Source organism: Pristiophorus japonicus, chromosome 15, assembly GCF_044704955.1.
Source record: "Pristiophorus japonicus isolate sPriJap1 chromosome 15, sPriJap1.hap1, whole genome shotgun sequence".
Classification (NCBI taxonomy): domain Eukaryota; kingdom Metazoa; phylum Chordata; class Chondrichthyes; family Pristiophoridae; genus Pristiophorus; species Pristiophorus japonicus.
The window spans coordinates 2,524,418-2,545,297 of NC_091991.1; the positions used below are offsets into that span (position 1 = coordinate 2,524,418).

Below are 20,880 nucleotides of genomic sequence, written 5' to 3' on the forward strand. Positions count from 1 at the left end.
TTTTCCAAATGCGCTGCTATGACATCCTTAATAATTGATTCCATCATTTTACCCACTACTGAGGTCAGGCTGACCGGTCTATAATTCCCTTTCTCTCTCCCTCCTTTTTTAAAAAGTGGGGTTACATTGGCTACCCTCCACTCGATAGGAACTGATCCAGAGTCAATGGAATGTTGGAAAATGACTGTCAATGCATCCGCTATTTCCAAGGCCACCTCCTTAAGTACTCTGGGATGCAGTCCATCAGGCCCTGGGGATTTATCGGCCTTCAATCCCATCAATTTCCCCAACACAATTTCCCGACTAATAAAGATTTCCCTCAGTTCCTCCTCAATAGACCCTCTGACCACTTTTATATCCGGAAGGTTGTTTGTGTCCTCCTTAGTGAATACTGAACCAAAGTACTTGTTCAATTGGTCTGCCATTTCTTTGTTCCCCGTTATGACTTCCCCTGATTCTGACTGCAGGGGACCTACGTTTGTCTTTACTAACCTTTTTCTCTTTACATACCTATAGAAACTTTTGCAATCCGCCTTAATGTTCCCTGCAAGCTTCTTCTCGTACTCCATTTTCCCTGCCCTAATCAAACCCTTTGTCCTCCTCTGCTGAGTTCTAAATTTCTCCCAGTCCCCAGGTTCGCTGCTATTTCTGGCCAATTTGTATGCCATTTCCTTGGCTTTAATACTATCCCCGATTTCCCTAGATAGCCATGGTTGAGCCACCTTCCCTTTTTTATTTTTACGCCAGACAGGAATGTACCACACGTTCTCATATTTCCATATCAAGTTATAACCACATGCATCAATGTTTTGATTTTTATGGTACAATTGATCATGGAACCATTTTAAATTGTCATATTCCTGGGTCATGAAGTGGGCCAACATTCCCCTCTGCATCAACTGGTTCTCTGACAATTCATTTTGCTTTGTGGGATTTTGAAGTATGCAAGTTACTATTTTTGCCTATATAGCACTGAGTGCATCCATATTGCATTACACTGCTTTTGTACAACGTTAAGAATTTGTACAATTGTTCTGAATTAGGACAGATTCCTAGTTTCAAAATCAGCTGACAGCTTAATAAATTAAAACCAAACTTTTATTTTGGATAGGCCAATATTAGAACCAGTGAATGATCTCTAATTAGCACATGCAGAGGACCACGTACCCAATAAAAATGAGATATCTGGAAAGGATGGGACAGTCTATCCTGAGCGAACTCTTGTCTGTAGTATACAATAACTTCATTCTGAATTTATCCAGGGAAAATTTTAAAATCCAAGTTAAGCATTGCATAGTTTTCCCATGCATGTCTGCCATATACCTTACCGTGTCAATTAATCACATTCAAGGATATATAAGTTATTGGAAATTTCAAACCAATTGCATTCCAGTTTTACTGAGTAAACTGATCAGTACAACTAGCTTAGCAATGAGCACAGTGAAGTTGTGCAGCTGAGTTAGTGGATAAGAGACAGTATGGATGGTACAAGAGGTGTACAGTTTGGTCATGTGACAGATCAAGAAACAGATTTTAAAATGATTGAGAAATGAGTTTGTATCAAATCAGACACTACCCGAGCAACCAAAAGGCAACAAACTTGCATTTCTATAGCGCCTTTAATGTAGTAAAAACATCCCAGTGTTTCGCAGGAGCATGATCAGACAAAATTTGACACCACGTCAGAAAAATAAAGTCACAAGACCAAAAGCTTAGTCTGAGGTAGGTTTTAAGGAGCAACTTAAACAAGGAGAGCGCTAGAGGCCAAGGTTTAGGGAGGGAATTCCAGAGCTTGGGGCCTGGAGCGGGTGCCAACAGCACAGCGATGAAAATCAGGGATGCACAAGAGGCCAGAATTGGAGAAGCAGAGAGATCTTGGAGAGTTGTCAGGCTGGAGGACATTAGAGAGAGGAGCAAGGGCGAGGCCATGGAGGGATTGGAATATAAGGATGAGAATTTTAAGAGGCGTAGCCAGACCAGGAGCCAGTGTAGGTCAGTGAGCACACAGGAGTGATGGGTGAACAGGACTTGGTGCAAGTTAGTCAACTAACGGGCACTTTTTTTTGAAGATAGTTGTACAATACTCAACACCCAACATCTCAGCACAAGGCAAGCAGCTTTTTAGATACGACTTGCACAAATGTTGCAACAGATAATTGAATCTTGATTGAACTCAATATTAGCTATATATCCAGCTATCAGATAGTTCCAGGAATATATATTATACAAGGATAATATTTTCAGGAAAACTGTCCAAGGGCAATATGGATTTCCATTCCAGAAACTGCTATTTATGAAAGCAAATTATTCCTGTGATCATTTATCCAAAGATTGCCATTACAGTACAATATGCCACACACACACACTTTTGGTACAAGTTAAATTAAAACACACCTGACACAAGGAAAATCTGACATGCATTAGTTGTGTTTTTTTTTTAAACATTTAATAATTTGGTTCCAAAATTGACACTCAGCTGGCATTAGTAATATATAGAAATTATGACGACTGGTCAAAATGGACAAAGCCTAGTCCACTGGACTTTATCCCCTAGATGTTCCAATTATTTTTCAAAGCTACAAAAGTACTTTCGACACATGGGAAATGGGAAATTTACAATTCAACAGAATATCCAGCTGTACAGTTTGTGATGCTCAAGTTCGCCACTCCCAAATGTTAAGATAAAAATAGAACCCTTTTCTATAACAGATGTATTACATCTCAAAAAATTGTACTCAATTTTAGGAGGTCTTGTGAAAGCTTAATATCGAGCAGATGGAGAGTTCACCATCTCTATTTACAGTAATCTACAGGCAGGTGTAGAAACAATGACTGTACTGCAACACAAGCAGTTTAGAACAGAGTTTCCCTGCCCAAGGTATGCCGCAATGTGTTACGAATCCTTGCAAATCATCTCACCCCACCCCAAATCATTCCAGAAAGTTTGAGTTGATCAGAAATGTACCATTGCACACTGAATGGTTCAGTAGCATACATCAAGCCTGCATGATACCCCAGCCTCTTCAGTTAAAACCATGATATACTGTTTCCACTTTGAAATCAAGTACATGATGCAGTGTGGTGTTTTTCCAGATTTTCTCGTATACCCAAAAAGGCAGAAGAAAAGCACAATTGGCTAAATAGAGGGAGACGCTTATTTAAACCATTAAGTGTCAAGGAAACAAAGTACACTACATATCAATAGATTTTCAAAAATTCCAACAGCCCTTATGCTGAAAGAAAAAAAGCCTAAAATTTTCCTAGAGGAAAAAAACAATTCTCTCACATCTGACCAAGTCTACGCCAATATCTAAGGACAAACAGATAGACTTCAGTTATGATGCATTTGATTTAATCCATTTGATGAGTTGACAAATACTCTGAAGCATCTCATTATACATGGATGTATTCTTCCACTTAACTTTTCACCCTTTACTTAGCCGTGAGGAAAAAAATCTTTATGCAGTTCATTTCCCAGAAACCTGAGAAACTAGATTCTGAAACAATCATTTGAAAAATCCGTGTAAATATTTTGGGGCTTCACTGGGAAAGTACTGTTACAATACTTCAGCATTTTTAGTAGTGTTATCTATTTGGCTACAAGTATTAGCTTTTTATCTACAATATTTAACAAAGTAAATCACAGGCATATTTAGTACAGTTTCAATAGAAACACCCTTTTCCTGAAAATACAGTAGTATTTGAAGGATTCGTTTCTCTCCATCATGGGTCAGGAAGCCTACCTACAAACAGAAGTATCTACAAACCTTGTAAACAGAACTGCATCATTTAGAACATAAATAATTCAAAATATTAACAGCCAAGTAGCAGAAATTAAAGTATCAATGAGCCAGGGCCAAAAAACACCATCCAGAAATCAAGAAAAACTAAATGTTCAGCTAACACACTGCTCAGGACAATTCTTAAAGTTGATTTTTCATCCTCTGTAACAGAACGAATCCTCAAAGCAAGTCATTTTGATACCAGGTTTGTGTGTCATTTGAGTTCCAAAAGCACCCTTAGTCTGGCAGAAAGCTTAAAGTATCTACATTCTTGGTGTGTCTTCAGCTGAAGTCCAAGACAAGAATATCTTGTCAATCACACAGTGTAAAAGGACCCAATTTTTTCCTTCTTGTAGCTCACTAGACCTAGTGTGTTAACATTCTGCTTGCACTAGAGACACGTTTCCAGACTATGCAGCGGGCTTCCTGGGGTTGAAGAGGTAGCAGACTTGCTTGTTGTGTCGGTTGTAAGATGGATCCCACTGTCAACAGCGTTGTTGTTTTCATTGAGAGATGATCTAGGCGAGGAATCAATTTTTGTCGGTGCTTCTTCTTCAGCATCACTTTCATCAATAAGAGGGATGTGAGTGTCTGAATCTTCTATTGTAAATTCTGGATGGGTCATAAAGTTGTGGATCGAGCTGCGAGATTCTGGTTTCTCTAATCCTTCATACAAGGAACTACGGAATGCATTCACCACTCGGAGCTGTAAGAAAAATAGGCACGGTGTCAGTTGTTGGACAAAGTGACATGGATGGATCTGATAATGTTAAGGCATGATTAAGCTGTATTGTGAGTTGAAATCCACAGTTACATAGCAACACACGTGAAATCGGTATCGTGCAGAATGCAGTGGAAGCTTGAGGAACTGGAAAAAAACTTGTAAGACATTTTAGAACGGTAAATAAATTTAGAAACAAAGCATGTCACCTTGGTGTAAGCATTTAAGCCGATGTACCATAAAATACAAACAAAGCAGCAGTCAATGCATCAATACTTACCAGCTCCAAACATTCGTGTACCTCACTTTCTTGGAGATCAAGATTATAAAAATGCAAAACAAGAGCTACAAAACAGGATCACCTCATGCATGGGATTAGGATGGCACTGACTATGGATAAAAAGCCAAGCCTAAGATAAACATAGCATTAAAACAAGACATGCAAAAACCCTATGTAGTGACCTGTGTAAATGTTCAAGTATATGCCCAATCCCATCTGCACAATATGTAAAGCAGTCCAACATGGTATTAATTGTAAGGTGGGGGTCTGGGGGGCGGGGAGACCGATAGATACACACACCGACTTAATAGGAGAGACATTTCATGCACAATATATGATTCAGTGTTCTCATTTTTGCACCAGATTTGCTATTTGAATTCTGATGTACTGCTGCAGAAAGCAGAATGACCAATTCCCATTTATATAGCACTTGTAATGCAGTTATGTTTTCCTTGAAAAGGCCACCAATAGTCACCCTCTGCTATTCCTGTCCTCATCCTAGTGGGATTATCACCTACCGGGCCAGGAGACTAGAGAAAGTATATTCAAAATGGGCAACGTAGGAGAAACAATGATTGCATTAACCTGCAATTCAAATAAATTTATATAAGCATTGTCAAACATGTGAAAAGCCAGGATTATTCCATCAAGCATAGAACTTGAGCAAAGGGAGGGCTGCTGGTACGGATGATGAGCTTTGCTCTGCTCTTTCCGGACACTGCCTCTTAACCTTTTCATAGTATCTGCTACTGCACTAATGAGACATTCCCCATTTCTTTTGTGCTCCTCCCCCCACTGCGCCCCAAGATTGCCAATTTTCATTGTGCTCAGATACACAAGGAACTAGTTCGAAACTACACAAATTCATTTCCGAAACCTCACAGCCAGGATGGATTCTGGATTCCAATCCCAGTCCCAGGTAAGTCAACACAAATGGCACATTTCAGACCGGGATTGACACTTTCTGTTGGCAAGTGATCTACAGAGCAGCCTCAAACATGTCCAACATTAAGCACTGAATAATTGACAATACACATTTAGGAAATGAAAGAATCACCAGCCAGACTACATTGCAGGACTCAGGATGCTTGACAATTACACGGCAAGCACAATTCCATTCAACATATAGTTTGCTTCTACCTGGGACACAATATTCGACTGATACACAATAATGGAATATTGTAATACAAACAAAGCTAGGTCAGAAGAAACACATGCAGCCCGACACCTTAAAAGGTCAATGCAATCCAAAAATATGGTCAATCTGATTTAGCTTTGAAATTCTGAAGTACTATAGATCCAAAAATGTGTATAATGCATGATGGCATCACTTTGATCTATGTTTTGTTGGTTTGTGCAGTATTTTTCACTATAATGCTCATGTGGTTTAATAACTCAGGCACATAAGGTATAAGGAAAGAAACTACAGGAACAGAGTTTCACAGACACGTTAAATGCTATGAAAAGATGCTCACGAGATCAGATAGCCCTCTTGCTGCTGTAACAGAAAGGTGTAGACCTAGAAAGAGAAAGCATGCACCATCCACAGTCCAGCTTTCTGAATCAGATGCAATTTAGCTCGAGATGAAAACCGGTAAAGTTAATGTCAAGTAAAACAATGTATTATGGATGTCAAAAAAATGGTACTTTGTACATTGCAGAGAAGGAAGGAAGAATCTCTAAATATGAGCGTATACTCAAACATTTCCACAGGCTCTTTTGAATCTTAATCTGAACTAAGAAACCTAATTATAAAGAAATTTGGCAGGTACAGGCTCAGCCTTCATAGGTTTGTTTTTGTTGCAAGTTTCACGACTTCTCTAGCCCTCAAAAAAAAAAATAAAACCTGAAGACTTGGTGACCACGTTTTAAGAAAGGCTGCATGAACAGACTGAAACAATGAGGTTTGGAGGGTACTAAGGGAGAAAATGAGAAAGGTTAGGCATGTGGTTCAGGAAATGTTAATTTCATGCACTAAGAAATAAACTCACACCCCACAGTAGTAGTAGTAGTAGTGGCAGCAGTAAACACTACATGTGTAGGGGTAGAAACATTTGTTACATCATGGTGCTGGCTGGCGATGGAAGGTTGCCGCCTTAGAGCTCCCTGAAAGGAAGTTCCAGTCTGGAAAGCATTCACTACATCCATCTGCAAGGAACCAGAGACTGTGACAGCTTGTTCATCGAGAGAGAGAGAGAGAGAGAGAGAGAGAGAGAGAGAGAGAGAGAGAGAGAGAGAGAGAGAGAGAGAGAGGAGAGAGAGAGAGAGAGAGAGGGGGAGAGAGAGAGAGAGAGAGAGAGAGGAGAGAGAGAGAGGGGAGAGAGAGAGAACCATCCGATCTAGAATACACAAGAGCAGAAATTATAATTAAAAGGCAAGAGTTTACAGAATAGCAGTAGAGTTACAGTTAATAAAAAGCAAAGTAGTCTGGGGCAGTCGTGGCAGAGGCCTCTTCCAATATTAAAAAAGGGTGGTTAAATACTGCATTTATACCTGAGTCTGTATTCTGTTCAGACCTCTGAACCACAAGATCTGACCATGGCGCAATTCTCTCTCTGCATGGTCAATTTCTTCAATATCCTCTTCCAACTCTTCCTCCGGAATCTCTTCCTTTTGTGTGCCAAGACCAGCTTCTTTGAGGAACTTTAAGCGGCTTGTTGGAATTGAAGCAATGACCTGTAACAGAGACACTTGTTTCAAGTGGACTACTGAATTTCACTTAAACTTTACAACTCAACCTTTACATGGTGTAGAAATTCAAAATAGTTTATTCAGAAAATCCTACAAGTCTTAAAAGCTAATTTATTTAATTTGCAGTGTCTATTTTAAATCATTAGTATATCCACCATCTGCAAATTTGAACATCCCAAAAAACTAATGTTTCACATTATAAACATCAAAATTGTCTATTTCCACCTCTCCCATTATCCTCTTCAGTTTCATTATTCTATTTGAAGATTTGTTTACCCAGACGAATGGTCAGATTTTAAATCTGGAGATTTGCATGTAATCAAACATGTAATTAGAATTCATGCTATTTTGTTCAGCTAAAACTTCAGAAAGTACTGAACACTAAATCGATTGTACAGTACATCCATTACAAACTTGGCAGTTTTTAAATACATAGTCATTTCCCGGAGACAACTTATAACAAAGTTTGGCAGTGTTTGTTCCAAGCTCCACTCACAAATGGCGGTTAATTTGGTGGGCATCACAATCTTTAATGGTTAAATCACTTAACCAATGCTAGGGTTATCCAACATTGAAGGAATTAGCTACAGAACACCAGAGCAAGAAAAATCCATAAATTAGAGTCCAGACCTTGTAAAGTGACCCGAGCTAGGCTTAGTGCAATTAAGACTCAAGAGCAAAGCTCAGTGCAGCAGCACAATCTACTGAATCAGGCCAACACACACCTCGACTACTCGGTTTTGCTTTGACGAAAAGCAGGATAAGGACAGGGAATGTTGTATGGCTGACTGTCACCATGATATCACAGATGTTATAAAAATACATGCTATTTTCCCACTGGTAACTTGGTTATGTTGAAAACAAAGTTTGTATTCCTCTGCAAAAATCTCTCTTCCTATTCTAAATGCAAGGTTAAAGTAAACAAGTTTTCCAAAACTAAAATGCTTACCTGGCCCCAGAGTAGTGTTCCCATTCCCAGAAAAATACACCATAACCACTGATCAGCTGTTAGCTTAGTACAGCTAAATGGCTTCCCACCAAATTGAATAATGACAATCTGGAAAAACAATGGATTTAAAATGTATTGCAACCAAAAAAACCCAGTGCAACATTGAAAGGAAACTGCTACATCAAGGACTAGCTTGTCAAAATGGTCACTTACCTGTATGAGAAATGTTCCAAATACAATGGTACAAAATATTAAATTGTTGAAAATTCCATCAAAAACGTTCCTTTCACCATGAATTTTGCGAGCATTCACTTCATTAAATAACTGCATCATAACAAATGTATTAAATACAATTGTGTAGTGTTCTGAAGGGGGTGCATGAAGAGGAGCATTTCGTCCATTATCAACATCAAATATTATTTCACCTGAATCAAGTATAAAAAGTTACATTTGAAATGTTTTTCCAAGACCGGATTACTCCAGTATATAATGATCAGGAAATGTCACTATTTGCAGAACTCCAAGCACACAATAATTGAGTGTTAATCCTCCTGAATTTGTGCACACTGTTAATCATTCATTATTCCCATTTTGCTGTCATCTGCAAAATTTACACACCTTTGAGCTACTTCCCATTTGCACTTATCGAATAGAATGATGGTCATTCAATCTACCATTGTTAATCATGCTACATACAGTTTAAAACGGTACATGCACAAGAAACTTGGGCATTTCAGCAGAATTTTTTTTTTTTAAAAAGCTCCCTAAGCTAGTGTAAATGGAGTGGGCCCTCAATCTATGTGGATTCAAAGTATGCTGAAATTATGGCACTGGATCTCAGGAGTAGGCCAAACAGCCCCTTGAGCCTGCTCTGCTATTCAGTAAGATCAGGACTGATCATCTACCTCAACTCCACTTTTCCACAGAATCCTCATCCTTGATTCCCCTAGTGCCCAAAAATCTATTGACCTCAGTCTTGAATATACTCAACGACTGAGCATCCACAGCTCTCTGGGGTACAGGATTCCAAAGATTCACCACCCTCTGAGTGAAGACATTTATCATCAGTCCTAAATGGCTGACCCCTTAACCCCAGACTATAACCCTCCAGTTCTAAACTCTGCAGCTAAGGGAAACTGCCCAACTAAGCAGTTACGCCCTCTAAGGATTTTATATGGTTCAAGGAGATCACCTCTCATTCTTCTAAACTCCAGAGAATATAGGCCCATTCTACTCTGTCCTCATGAGAGCCTTCTTATCCCAGAATCAATCCAGTGAATCTTTATTGCACCACCTCCAAGGCAAATATATCCTTCCTTAGGTAAGGAGACCCAAACTGTGCACAGTTCTCCAGGTGTGGTCTCACCAGGGCCCTATAATTGGAGGAAGACTTGCTTACTCATACACCAATCCCCTTGCAATAAAGGCCAACATACTATTTTCCTTCCCAATTGCTTACTATACCTGCACGTTAACTGATGTGTACAAGGACACCTAAATCCCCCTGCGTACCAACATTTCCTCGTCTCTCCTTGTATAAAAAAAATATTCTACTTTTCTATTCTTCCCACCAAGTGGATAATTTCACATTACCCCAAATTATACTCCATCTGCCACCTTCTTGCCCACTCACTTAACATGTCAATATCCTTTTGCAGCCTCTCTGCGTCCTACTCCCAGCTTATTTTCCCACCTAGCTTTGTATAGTCAGCAAACTTGGATATTTTATACATGGTCCCCTCATCCAATTCATTGATTGTAAATAACTTATCGTAAATAACTGAGGCCCCAGCACTGATCCTTTCAGCACACCACCAGCCCGAAATTAACCTGCTTATTCCTGCTGTTTTCTGTCCGTTAACCAACCCTCAATCCATGCTAATGTATTACCCCAATCCTATGAGCACTAATCTTGTGCAACCTGTGTGGCACTATTTTGAAAATCTAAATATACTACATCCACAGGTTCCCCATCATCTACCCTGCTAGTTACACCCTTGTAATACTAAGATTTATCAAACAATTTCCCTTAGAAAATCATGATGTAGGCAGAGTTTAAGTGCCGTCTTACCAAATGCCTAATAATATCTCGTAGCAATTTCCTTACTATTGATGTTAGGCTAACTGGCCTAGAGTTCCCCGTTTTCTCTCTCCCTCCTTTCTTGAGTAGCGGGGCTACATTTGCCACCTTATGGGACCGGTCTAGAATCTAGGGAAATAGAAACAAACATAGAAAATAGGTGCAGGAATAGGCCATTCGGCCCTTCGAGCCTGCACCGCCATTCAATGAGTTCATGGCTGATCATTCAGCTCAGTACCCCTTTCCTGCTTTCTCACCATACCCCTTGATCCCTTTAGTCGAAAGGGCCATATGTAACTCCCTCTTGAATATATCTAACGAACTGGCATCAACAACTCTGCGGTAGACAATTCCACAGATCAACAACTCTGAAGTTCCCCTCATCTCAGTCCTAAATGGCTTACCCTTTATCCTTACACTTTGACCCCTGGTTCTGGACTTGCCCAACATCGGGAACATTCATCCCGCATCTAACCTGTCCAGTCCCGTCAGAATTTTATGTTTCTATGAGATCCCCTCTCATTCTTCTAAACTCTAGTGAATGCAGGCCCAGTCGATCCAGTCTCTCCTCATATGTCAGTCCGACCATCCGGGAATCAGTCTGGTGAACCTTCGCTGCACTCCCTCAATAGCAAGAATGTCCTTCCTCAGACTGAACACAATATTCCAGGTGAGGCCTTACCAAGGCTCTGTACAACTGCAGTAAGACCTCCCTGCTCCTATACTCAAATCTCCTAGCTATGTAGGCCAACATGCAAAGAGATTTAGATAGGTTAAGCGAATGGGCTAAGGTTTGGCAGATGGAATACAATGTCGTAAAATGTGAGGTCATCCACTTTGGGGGGAAAAAAAAACAAAACAGTAAAAGGGAATATTATTTGAATGGGGAGAAATTACAACATGCTGAGGTGCAGAGGGACCTGGGGGTCCTTGTGCATGAATCCCAAAAAGTTAGTTTGCAGGTAATCAGGAAGGCGAATGGAATGTTGGCCTTCATTGTGAGGGATGGAGTACAAAAGCAGGGAGGTCCTACTGCAACTGTACAGGGTATTGGTGAGGCCACACCTGGAGTACTGCGTGCAGTTTTGGTCACCTTACTTAAGGAAGGATATACTAGCTTTGGAGGGGGTAGAGAGACGATTCACTAGGCTGATTCCAGAGATGAGGGGGTTACCTGATGATCGAGTAAAGACCCAGTCTACTCAATCTGAGTTCAGAAGGATGAGGGGTGATCTTATAGAAACATTAAAAATAATGAAAGGGATAGACAAGATAGAGGCAGAGAGGTTGTTTCCACTGATTGGGGAGACTAGAACTAGGGGGCACAGCCTCAAAATACAGGGGAGCCAATTTAAAACCTAGTTGAGAAGGAATTTCTTCTCCCAGAGGGTTGTGAATCTGTGGAATTCTCTGCCCAGGGAAAGCAGATGAGGCTAGCTCATTGAATGTATTCAAGTCACAGAGAGATAGATTTTTAACCAATAAGGGAATTAAAGGTTATAGGGAATTAAGGGTTACGGGGAGCGGGCGGGTAAGTGGAGCTGAATCCACGGCCAGATCAGCCATGATCTTGTTGAATGGCGGAGCAGGCTCGAGGGGCTAGATGGCCTACTCCTGTTCCTAATTCTTATGTTCTTATGCCATTTGCCTTCACTGCCTGCTGAACCTGCATGCCAACTTTCAATGACTGATGTACCATGACACCCAGGTCTCATTGCACCTCCCCTTTTCCTAATCTGCCACCATTGATAATATTCTGCCTGCATGCTTTTGCCACCAAAGTGGATAACCTCACATTTATCCACATTATACTGCATCTGCCATGCATTTGCCCACTCACCTAACCTGTCAAAGTCACCCTGCAGCCTCCTCACAGCGCCACTCAGCTTAGTGTCATCTGCAAACTTTTGCAAAATATTGCACTAAATTCCTTCATCTAAATTAATGTACATTGTGAATAGCTGGGGTTTCAGCTCGGAGCCTGTCACTGCCTGCCATTCTGAAAAGGACTGTTTATCCTGACTCTGCTTCCTGTCTGCCAACCAGTTCTCTATCCACGTCAGTATATTATCCCCAATATATTACCCCCAATACCATGTGCTTTAAGTTTGCACATCAATCTCGTGTGGGACCTCGTCAAAAGCCTTTTGAAAGTCCAAATACACCACATCACTGGTTCTCCCTTGTCTACTCTACTAGTTACATCCTCAAAAAATTCTAGATGTGTCAAGCATGATTTCCCCTTCATAAATCCATGCTGACTTGGACCGATCCTGTCACTGCTTTCCATATGTGCTGCTTTTTCATATTTAATACTTGATTCCAACATTTTCTCCACTACTGATGTCAGGCTAAGCGGTCATTGATCCCCGTTTTCTCACTCTTTTTAAAATAAAAAGTGGTACATTAGCTACCCTCCAGTCCATAGGAACTGATCCAGAGCAGATAGACTGTTGGAAAATGATCACCAATGCATCCACTATTTAAGTACTCTGGGATGCAGACCATCAGGCCCTGGGGATTTATTGGCCTTCAATCCCATCAATTTCCTCAACACAATTTCCTGACTAATAAGGATATCCTTCAGTTCCTCCTTCTCGCTAGACCCTCAGACCCCTAGTATTTCCGGAAGATTATTTGTGTCTTCCTTCGTGAAGACAGAACCGAAGTATTTGTTCAATTGGTCTGCCATTTCTTTGTTCCCCATTATAAATTCACCCGATTCTGACTGCATATAAATTGTCCAGAAAAAGCAGCCAACCAGGGGACTGGGAGACATTTAGAATTCAGCAGAAGGGTTTAGAACATAAAAGCTACATTTGTCTTCACTAATCTTTTTCCCTTCACATATCTATAGAAGCTTTTGCAATCAGTTTTTAATGTTCCCAGCAAGCTTCCTCTCATACTCTCTATTTTCCCCCTCCTTTGTCCTGCTCTGCTGAATTCTAAATTTCTCCCAGTTCAGGTTTGCTGCTTTTTCTGGCCAATTTATATGCCTCTTCCTTGGATTTAACACTATCCTTAATTTCCCTTGTTAGCCACGGTTGAGCCACCTTCCCAGTTTTATTTTTACTCCAGACAGGGATGTACAATTGTTGAAGTTCATCCATGTGATCTTTAAATGTTTGCCATTGCTTATCCACCGTCAACCCTTTAAGTATCATTCGCCAGTCTATTCTAGCCAATTCACATCTCATACCATCGAAGTTACCTTTCCTTAAGTTCAGAACCCTAGTCTCTGAATTAACTGTCACCCTCCATCTTAATAAAGAATTCTACCATATTATGGTCACTCTTCCCCAAGGGGCCTCGCACAAGATTGCTAATTAGTCCTTTCTCATTACACATCAGTCTAGGATGGCCAGCCTTCTAGTTGGTTCCTCAATATATTGGTGTAGAAAACCATCCCTAATACACTCCAGGAAATCCTTCTCCACCGTATTGCTACCAGTTTGGTTAGCCCAATCTATATGTAGATTAAAGTCGCCCATAATAACTGCTGTAACTTTATTGCACACATCTCCAATTTCTTGATTGATGCTGTCCCCAACCTCACTACTACTGTTTGGTGGTCTTTACACAACTCCACTAGCGTTTTCTGTCCTTTGGTATTCCGCAGCTCTACCCATTCCGATTCCAGATCATCCAAGCTAATGTCCTTCCTTACTTTTGCGTTAATTTCCTCTTGAACCAGCAACACTACCCCACCTCCTTTTCCTTTCTGTCTATCCTTCCTGAATGTTGAATACCCCTGGATGTTGAGTTCCCAGCCTTGGTCACCCTGGAGCCATGTCTCCGTAATCCCAATTATATAATTCGTTAATAGCTGCCTGTGCAGTTAAATTGTCCACCTTATTACAAATACTCCTTGCATTGAGGCACAGAGCTTTCAGGCTTGTCTTAACACTTTGTCCCTTTAGAATTTTGCTGTAATGTGGCCCTTTGAGATTTTTGCCTTGGGTTTCTCTGCCCTCCACTTTTACTTTCCTTCGACCCCCATTTCTACTTCCCTCTGTCTTTCTGCAAAGGTTCCCACCCCCCTGCCATATTAATTTAACCCCTCCCCAACAGCACTAGCAAACACTCCCCCCAGGACATTGGTTCCGGTCCTGCCCAGGTGCAGGATCTGGAAGATCAAAACCAATCTCTGCAGCCATCTTAGAACCCTCAGGTGAAAGCCATCAGGCCCAGGGGGATGTCAGCTTTTAGTCCCATCTCAGCACCAACCAGGCATTTATATCTTAGCAAAAGCAATTAAGGTACTGATTTTTAAAAAGCTTAGTTTATACTTGACATCTAAGCTAAGTGAAAACAGATTGTTTTATTTGCAATTCCAAACAAAAATATTTTTCGAACCAAAACCCCAAGTCTCCTTCAGTTAAGTGTAAATCAGTCAACACTGACATTTAACGGTTCATTAAAAACAAAGCCAATATGGTTTTAAATCCTCTGCTTACCGGCAAACAAGAGTGTAAAAATAATAACAAGTTGGTAGACGGCATGACCCAAGATATTCTTCATCATGGTACGAGAGACGAGGGGTTTATTTCTGCCATAAGGTTTCCGCAGCAGCAGTGCTTCTGTGGGCGGTTCAGTGGCCAAAGCAAGCGATGCAAATGTGTCCATGATCAGATTCACCCAAAGCATCTGCACAGCCTTCAAAGGGGAATCCTAAAAAAAACATTAAAACGTTTTAAAAGCATACTTGAACCAGTTTAATTCACATTAGGTAAAGAGTGCTGAGAAGCAACTATTTTTTTTTTTAAACATACATTGCCTCGAGCATTTCGCAGTTCTGCATTAAAACTGCTGAGAGCTAATCTCAGAAAGTGAACAATTTAGTTCCTATCACTACGAATAATCTGTCAGCAAACTCACAGGAACGCCAGGTTATCCTGTACAGCTTTAATTCTTCAATGAGAAGTGCAACATACCACAAGGATGTATACAGCAAAAGGGATTTGGGTATCAAAACGTTGTTAAATGTGATGCAAAATGAGATTCTTCAATGAGAACACAATCACTCCTTCGCCCCCAGAGTCCCATCTGCACCCGCCCCCATCTCTAGGACCAGATGGAGTGAGTGATCATTGTAGCATGCAGAGGCCGCTTCGATTTCAACTAACCATGTATATCCAAAATTCAGATAAAGCACTGGAAACAGAAAAGGGGGAAACTTCACCAGTTAACCTGCAAAATGGTGTTTTTGGCAGCATTAAGTTTGGTGAATGACTGATTAAAGAAGTGGCTGTTGAGCAAACTAAATGATCGGCCTAACTAGATTTCTTGCTATACAGTAACGCAAGATACAATTAATCATGTAAAAATGCCCCAGAAGGTCTTTAGTGCTGGTGGGTCCCGTTCCTTCACTCCATTTGCAGATCCCAAGGCTATCAAAGCAGTGATTGAGATGGGCCAAAGAGTGGATACACTATCTTAAACAGCAAATTCATGAGCCCTCTACATCATCATTGGCCTCCCTCAAAAGCTAGAAATACAGAGGGGAGAATCAAGGGTGAGTGAGGAAAGTTTTTATCCTCTGACCAGGTCAAGCGATTGCTGATCCATTCCAGTGGCATTTCAGATTTTGCCCAATAGTCAAAGGCCAGAAATACACAAGTGCACGCACAATGCCCAGAACCAGTTCACTCTCTGGACAAGGAACCTTTAAACGGTCAATCTGAATGTAGCCATAAGCCAGCTCTTAAACTGATCCCCGGGAACACGCTCAGACAAATAGGTTGCAAAAGTTAATATGCATGTGCGTGGTCTGGTGTTAAATGTTTACACTAGAAGCATTTAAATTCACTATTGAGAAAGATTAGCAGAGTATCAATGGAATTAAAGCAATATTCCCATCAGGATATCATGCTTTTGCAAAAGCCATTATAGAATTGGCCTTGTACACCTAGAGTGTGTACAAAGATTCATTAGGATGATACCAAGTATTAGAAACTGTAGTTGCGAGACTCCAAGACAATGGGACAAAACTGATTTTAAAAGTTTAAAGTTTTGATCGGCAGAAGGCAATATTTTCTCTCCTCCAGTTGGGTAGTCAGTGACGAAGGCTCAATTCAAAATAGTCAGAGGGGGGAGTTAGGAGAAATTTATTTTGGCAGAGAATTGCTGGAAGATTTTGCCAGGAAGTGGTTGAGACAGGGATTACTGTATATTTTAAGGGAAAAGGAGCTAAACATTTAAATCAGATGATACAGGGCTGGAGAGCAGGGCAGTGAGATGAGAATTGGACTGCGGAGTAAAGAGCTGGCTCAAGACATAATGGGATGAATAGCCTTCCAAGCTGTAAATGTTTAGGATTTTATTTTGTTCAGCCTATACTGGTCTCGTCATCCAAAATGAGAAGTATAATCTTAATGTTTACAGCCTATATTAACAAAGGACTTTGAAAGGAAACACTAACTTTGAACATAGTTTACTATTCTGGGTAGACGATTGCTCATAGAATTAGAACCGTAGCTTACCGGATCAACTTCCTAGATTAGACTGCTTAAAGTCGAAGATCAATCTGGTTGTAACATTTGTTCGAGTGGCTTTTAAACAATGGGCAAAGAGCGCAGATTTTGGGGCAGTATAAGGCGTTAAATATTTAACGATAGAAAAGGGCTTAAAAATAGATAAGAAAAGTTAAATAAAAAATAGAAAATGGTCAAGATAATGGAGAAAAGGGACAAGAGGCCAAAGAGAATTGGCTGCAAATTTATTTTGAATTGAAATAGTTTATATTACAGAAATAAAAAGTTATCCCTTTAATGAGTAGCATTATTAATGGAACATCGTTTTATATTGCAAATCAGAACACTGCAAAATGCAATTTTTGAACACAAGTGGCTGTGTTTACAAAATGGGAGCATTCATATTTATGAAGTGATACAACCTGGGGCTGTGGTTGAAATTCCCAAGACGAGGAGTTTCCATTTCAACTAAGTAGCGTAGCATTTCCTTGCGGAGAAAAGCTAGCCCAGGCCACCCGGACATGCAAACAGCTTGCTCATGTCATTAAAACATTAGCAGAGACCAAGGAATAGATTCACTGCCTGTCTGAGCTGTGTGGCACATGACCACTTACTCAGCAAAGCTCCTATGCCTTCTAGCTATCACTTAGTGGTGGTATTTACTAGTCTAACCAGTACCAAATGAATGCACTATTAATTCATGGATTGTTAATCACTTGTACAGTTTTCAGAATCTACAGTTCGGTATAGACTGCCATGGAGACATATCAAAATCTATGTTGAAAGACACAAAAGTCCACATACCTGTGTAATACAAGCACCAGTGAATGCCACAATCACTGCCACAACATTGACAGTAAGCTGGAACTGGAGAAACTTTGAGATACTGTCATACACATTTCTGCCCCACATAACTGCTTTAACAATGCTCGTGAAGTTATCATCGGTTAGGATAATATCCGAGGCTTCTTTGGCCACATCTGTTCCAGCAATACCCTGGGAGGGAAGGCGAAACAGATAAAGTAACCATTGCATCTTGGGATTAATAGCACTCAATTGCATATACAGTTCTATGGAATTTTAATTTCAGGTGAGATGTATAAAGTTGGATATTTTAATGAAGCTATTTAAACTACGGCTAGCAAATCTAAACGGTAAAGACAAAAACCAGATTGCAACATAATCCATTTAGAAATTCAATACACAATTAGCTTCAGAACATACCATGGCAAATCCAACATCAGCTTTCTTCAGTGCTGGGCCATCATTAGTGCCATCACCAGTAACTGCTACCACTTGCCTTCGTTCCAACACTGTGCTATCAATAATGCCTTGAAGTGAAAATACAACACGAGTGAAATATTTTTAGGTATGCAACTTGTGAAAATGTTTGAAATCAGTCTATTCATTGATCTTAGCACTACTCCAGACAAATATTCCAGTGAAATGCAACACGCGATAGTTCCGGTTCACAATATTTCTCTCTCTACCCACCAAACTCCACAGTTTTGCAAGGTACCCGTGTGTGAACTTTTATAGGAATTAGACAATTTTCATTAAAACTACTGAGCAAACCTGGAAAGATGGACGGGCTCTGGTTTCGTGACAATATGCCCCCATTTAGTCACCACAAAGTGCAGCTGATTAATATACTCTTCCAACTTCAGTCAGACCGGAAAGTTTCAAAAAATGAGCTGCAGTTTTAAGAATAATAGAACCAAGAAAAACCATCCTACTTTCTGTAGCTATTTACAAGCCAACAAAGCTGCTATGCTTGGATAAGTCTATTTGAGATGGAGGGGGAAGAACAGAGAAAGTAAGAATGCTAATAATAAAAATGTACAGTGGGAGTCATTCAGCTTGTCCAGCCTGTGACATCCTGTTCCAGGATCTTCTGCATGTACAGCCAGCAGTCTGACTGTGCTAATAATCATAATAGGAGCAGGAGTCAGCCATTTGGCCGCTCGAGCCTGCTCCGCCATTCAATATCATGGCTTCAACTCCACTTCCCCGTCTGCTCCCCATAACCCCCAACTCCCTTATCGTTCAAAAATCTGTCTTTCTCCAGCTTAAGTATATTCAATGAATCCCTGGCATTTATTTCCTCCCACTGAGAAAACGAAAGTTAGTTAGGAGGTGGGGCTTTCCTAACTTTGTGAGTTCTCTTAAAAGGCTGTGAAGAGAATCACAGAACGATGCAGCACAGGAGGCCCCTCATGCTGGCTTTGAGAGAGCTGTCTAATTAGTCCCAGCTCATTTCCTCTTTCCCCATAGCTCTGCAAATTTTTTAGTTTCAAGTATTTATGAAGAAATTGTGAAAAGAGTGCACCAGAAATGGAAAAGCACTCATTAGAAAAAGCAGATAGGGGATATGACAGAACATTAATGACACTTAGCCATTCCCACCATTCAATATGTTGGAAGCCACGTGGACAAAAATCAGCCATAAAGTCCACGAGTGAAAATGTCAAAATTGCACTTTCAACAGCTCTACATCTTCCCTGCTGGTTGCATTACTACTCTTCAACACATCTCAAAGTCTTCTACATTCTCCCGAAATTTTCTACAGCCTATATTTTGCACTAGGTGGCAGTCTTGTCCAAAAATTCACAGCTAGATAATTTGGCTTGTAGCTTCAAAGAATATCCTTCTAGCTTTGTACAGTTATCTCTAAATCTGTACAGTTTACTTGTGTAGAAGCTCAGTAAATTACTTTCTCAAGAACAGAGTACACAAGAATCTTTTACACAAGAAAAGAGAACTATGCCCAACCCCACTAACAATGTAGTGGGGGGGGGGAACAACTTATTTTCTAGAGACTATTTTCTGCTGGCCTGCCTCTTTACGAGGAGTGGTCTGCTCCTGCATTGTTTCCCCTGCAGTGCTGGGAATTTTTCACTATGCTAAGCTAGCTCTGATCTCTTCCTGCTAGTTCCCACCCTTCTCTATTGCTGCCAAACGACCTATGCTTTGCACTTGCTAACACCATTCATTCTACAGAACTCCATCACCCATTCGTTGGGACTGGCTCCTCAAACTCCGACCCCCAATTGTGTGCGCTCCAGACTTTTCAACAGCTGTCCCTCAAACTAGTTTCCGATTACTGATGCTGTGTATTTACTTTTCACCACTGTCTCCTGGTTTCACTCCCTCTGCTGGCCACGACTGTCCCCTGGATCATCTACTGCTGGATCACGATCGACTCACCAAGCTTGCTTAGCTATTTCCCACTGGACAACCTCCAGCAGTGCGTCCATTGATAATCTGCCCTTCGACTCACTCACCATCCACAACTGGACATTGGTTTATAGATGCTCCAAAGCTGACTATCATGTCTACAAGTCAACTTCATCCCATGACAGAACCTCAGACCATTGACGGTCATGCCTTCCGTCATCTAGGCTCCAAGTTCTGGAAATCCCTTCCTAAATATCTTCGTCTCTCCACACCTCTGCTCCTTCAAAACAAAAACAAAAACTGACCAAGCTTTTAGTCACACCTGCTCCCGGGGCTAGGCAGTGATTTGTGGCTGATTCTTCAGTGAACTGCCACGGGACATTTTTTCTACATTGAGGCCCTATATAAATACAAGTTGTTGTTGCAAGGGGACCCTCCTGGCAATTGAGAACAAGTTATGGAGCAGGCGCTGGTGGAAATGCTGACCGCACAGGCTATCCCAGGTGGTGAGAATCTGAAATGTCTTAATTCAGAACCAGCGAATGTTCATCTGTTGGAAATTAGAACTGTAGGAAAATAATTAAAACTTATCTTTATTTTACCTTTGACTAAAGTGTGTTTATCAGTGGGCGAAGATCTTGCAAGGACTCTGAGGCGGGGCCAGATCCGGTCTATGCGTTCTTGCTCAATCTGAAAAGATTAAATATCTGCTGTTTCACAATATTCA

At 40.7% G+C, this 20,880-nt stretch overlaps 1 protein-coding gene across 4 annotated transcripts in view; it reads right to left on the minus strand.

The window, feature by feature from the left end:
- Window positions 1–2,424: 2,424 nt before the first annotated feature.
- The window catches only part of LOC139280566 (plasma membrane calcium-transporting ATPase 1-like), a 145,658-nt gene continuing 127,202 nt past the window's right edge, over window positions 2,425–20,880 (minus strand). For 2 of the 4 annotated variants that reach the window (XM_070900068.1, XM_070900069.1), the window contains exons 14-22: window positions 20,756–20,843; window positions 18,201–18,307; window positions 17,781–17,972; window positions 14,961–15,174; window positions 8,637–8,848; window positions 8,424–8,531; window positions 7,277–7,459; window positions 6,845–6,931; window positions 2,425–4,488 (exon numbers count right to left, since the gene is read on the minus strand). In XM_070900068.1, coding sequence (XP_070756169.1) covers window positions 4,174–4,488; window positions 6,845–6,931; window positions 7,277–7,459; window positions 8,424–8,531; window positions 8,637–8,848; window positions 14,961–15,174; window positions 17,781–17,972; window positions 18,201–18,307; window positions 20,756–20,843 — 1,506 coding nt within the window. In that variant the 3' untranslated portion in view covers window positions 2,425–4,173. Of the gene's footprint in view, window positions 4,489–6,774; window positions 6,932–7,276; window positions 7,460–8,423; window positions 8,532–8,636; window positions 8,849–14,960; window positions 15,175–17,780; window positions 17,973–18,200; window positions 18,308–20,755; window positions 20,844–20,880 lie in introns of all 4 variants that reach the window. The other 2 variants (XM_070900071.1, XM_070900070.1) reach the window with 2 other exon arrangements.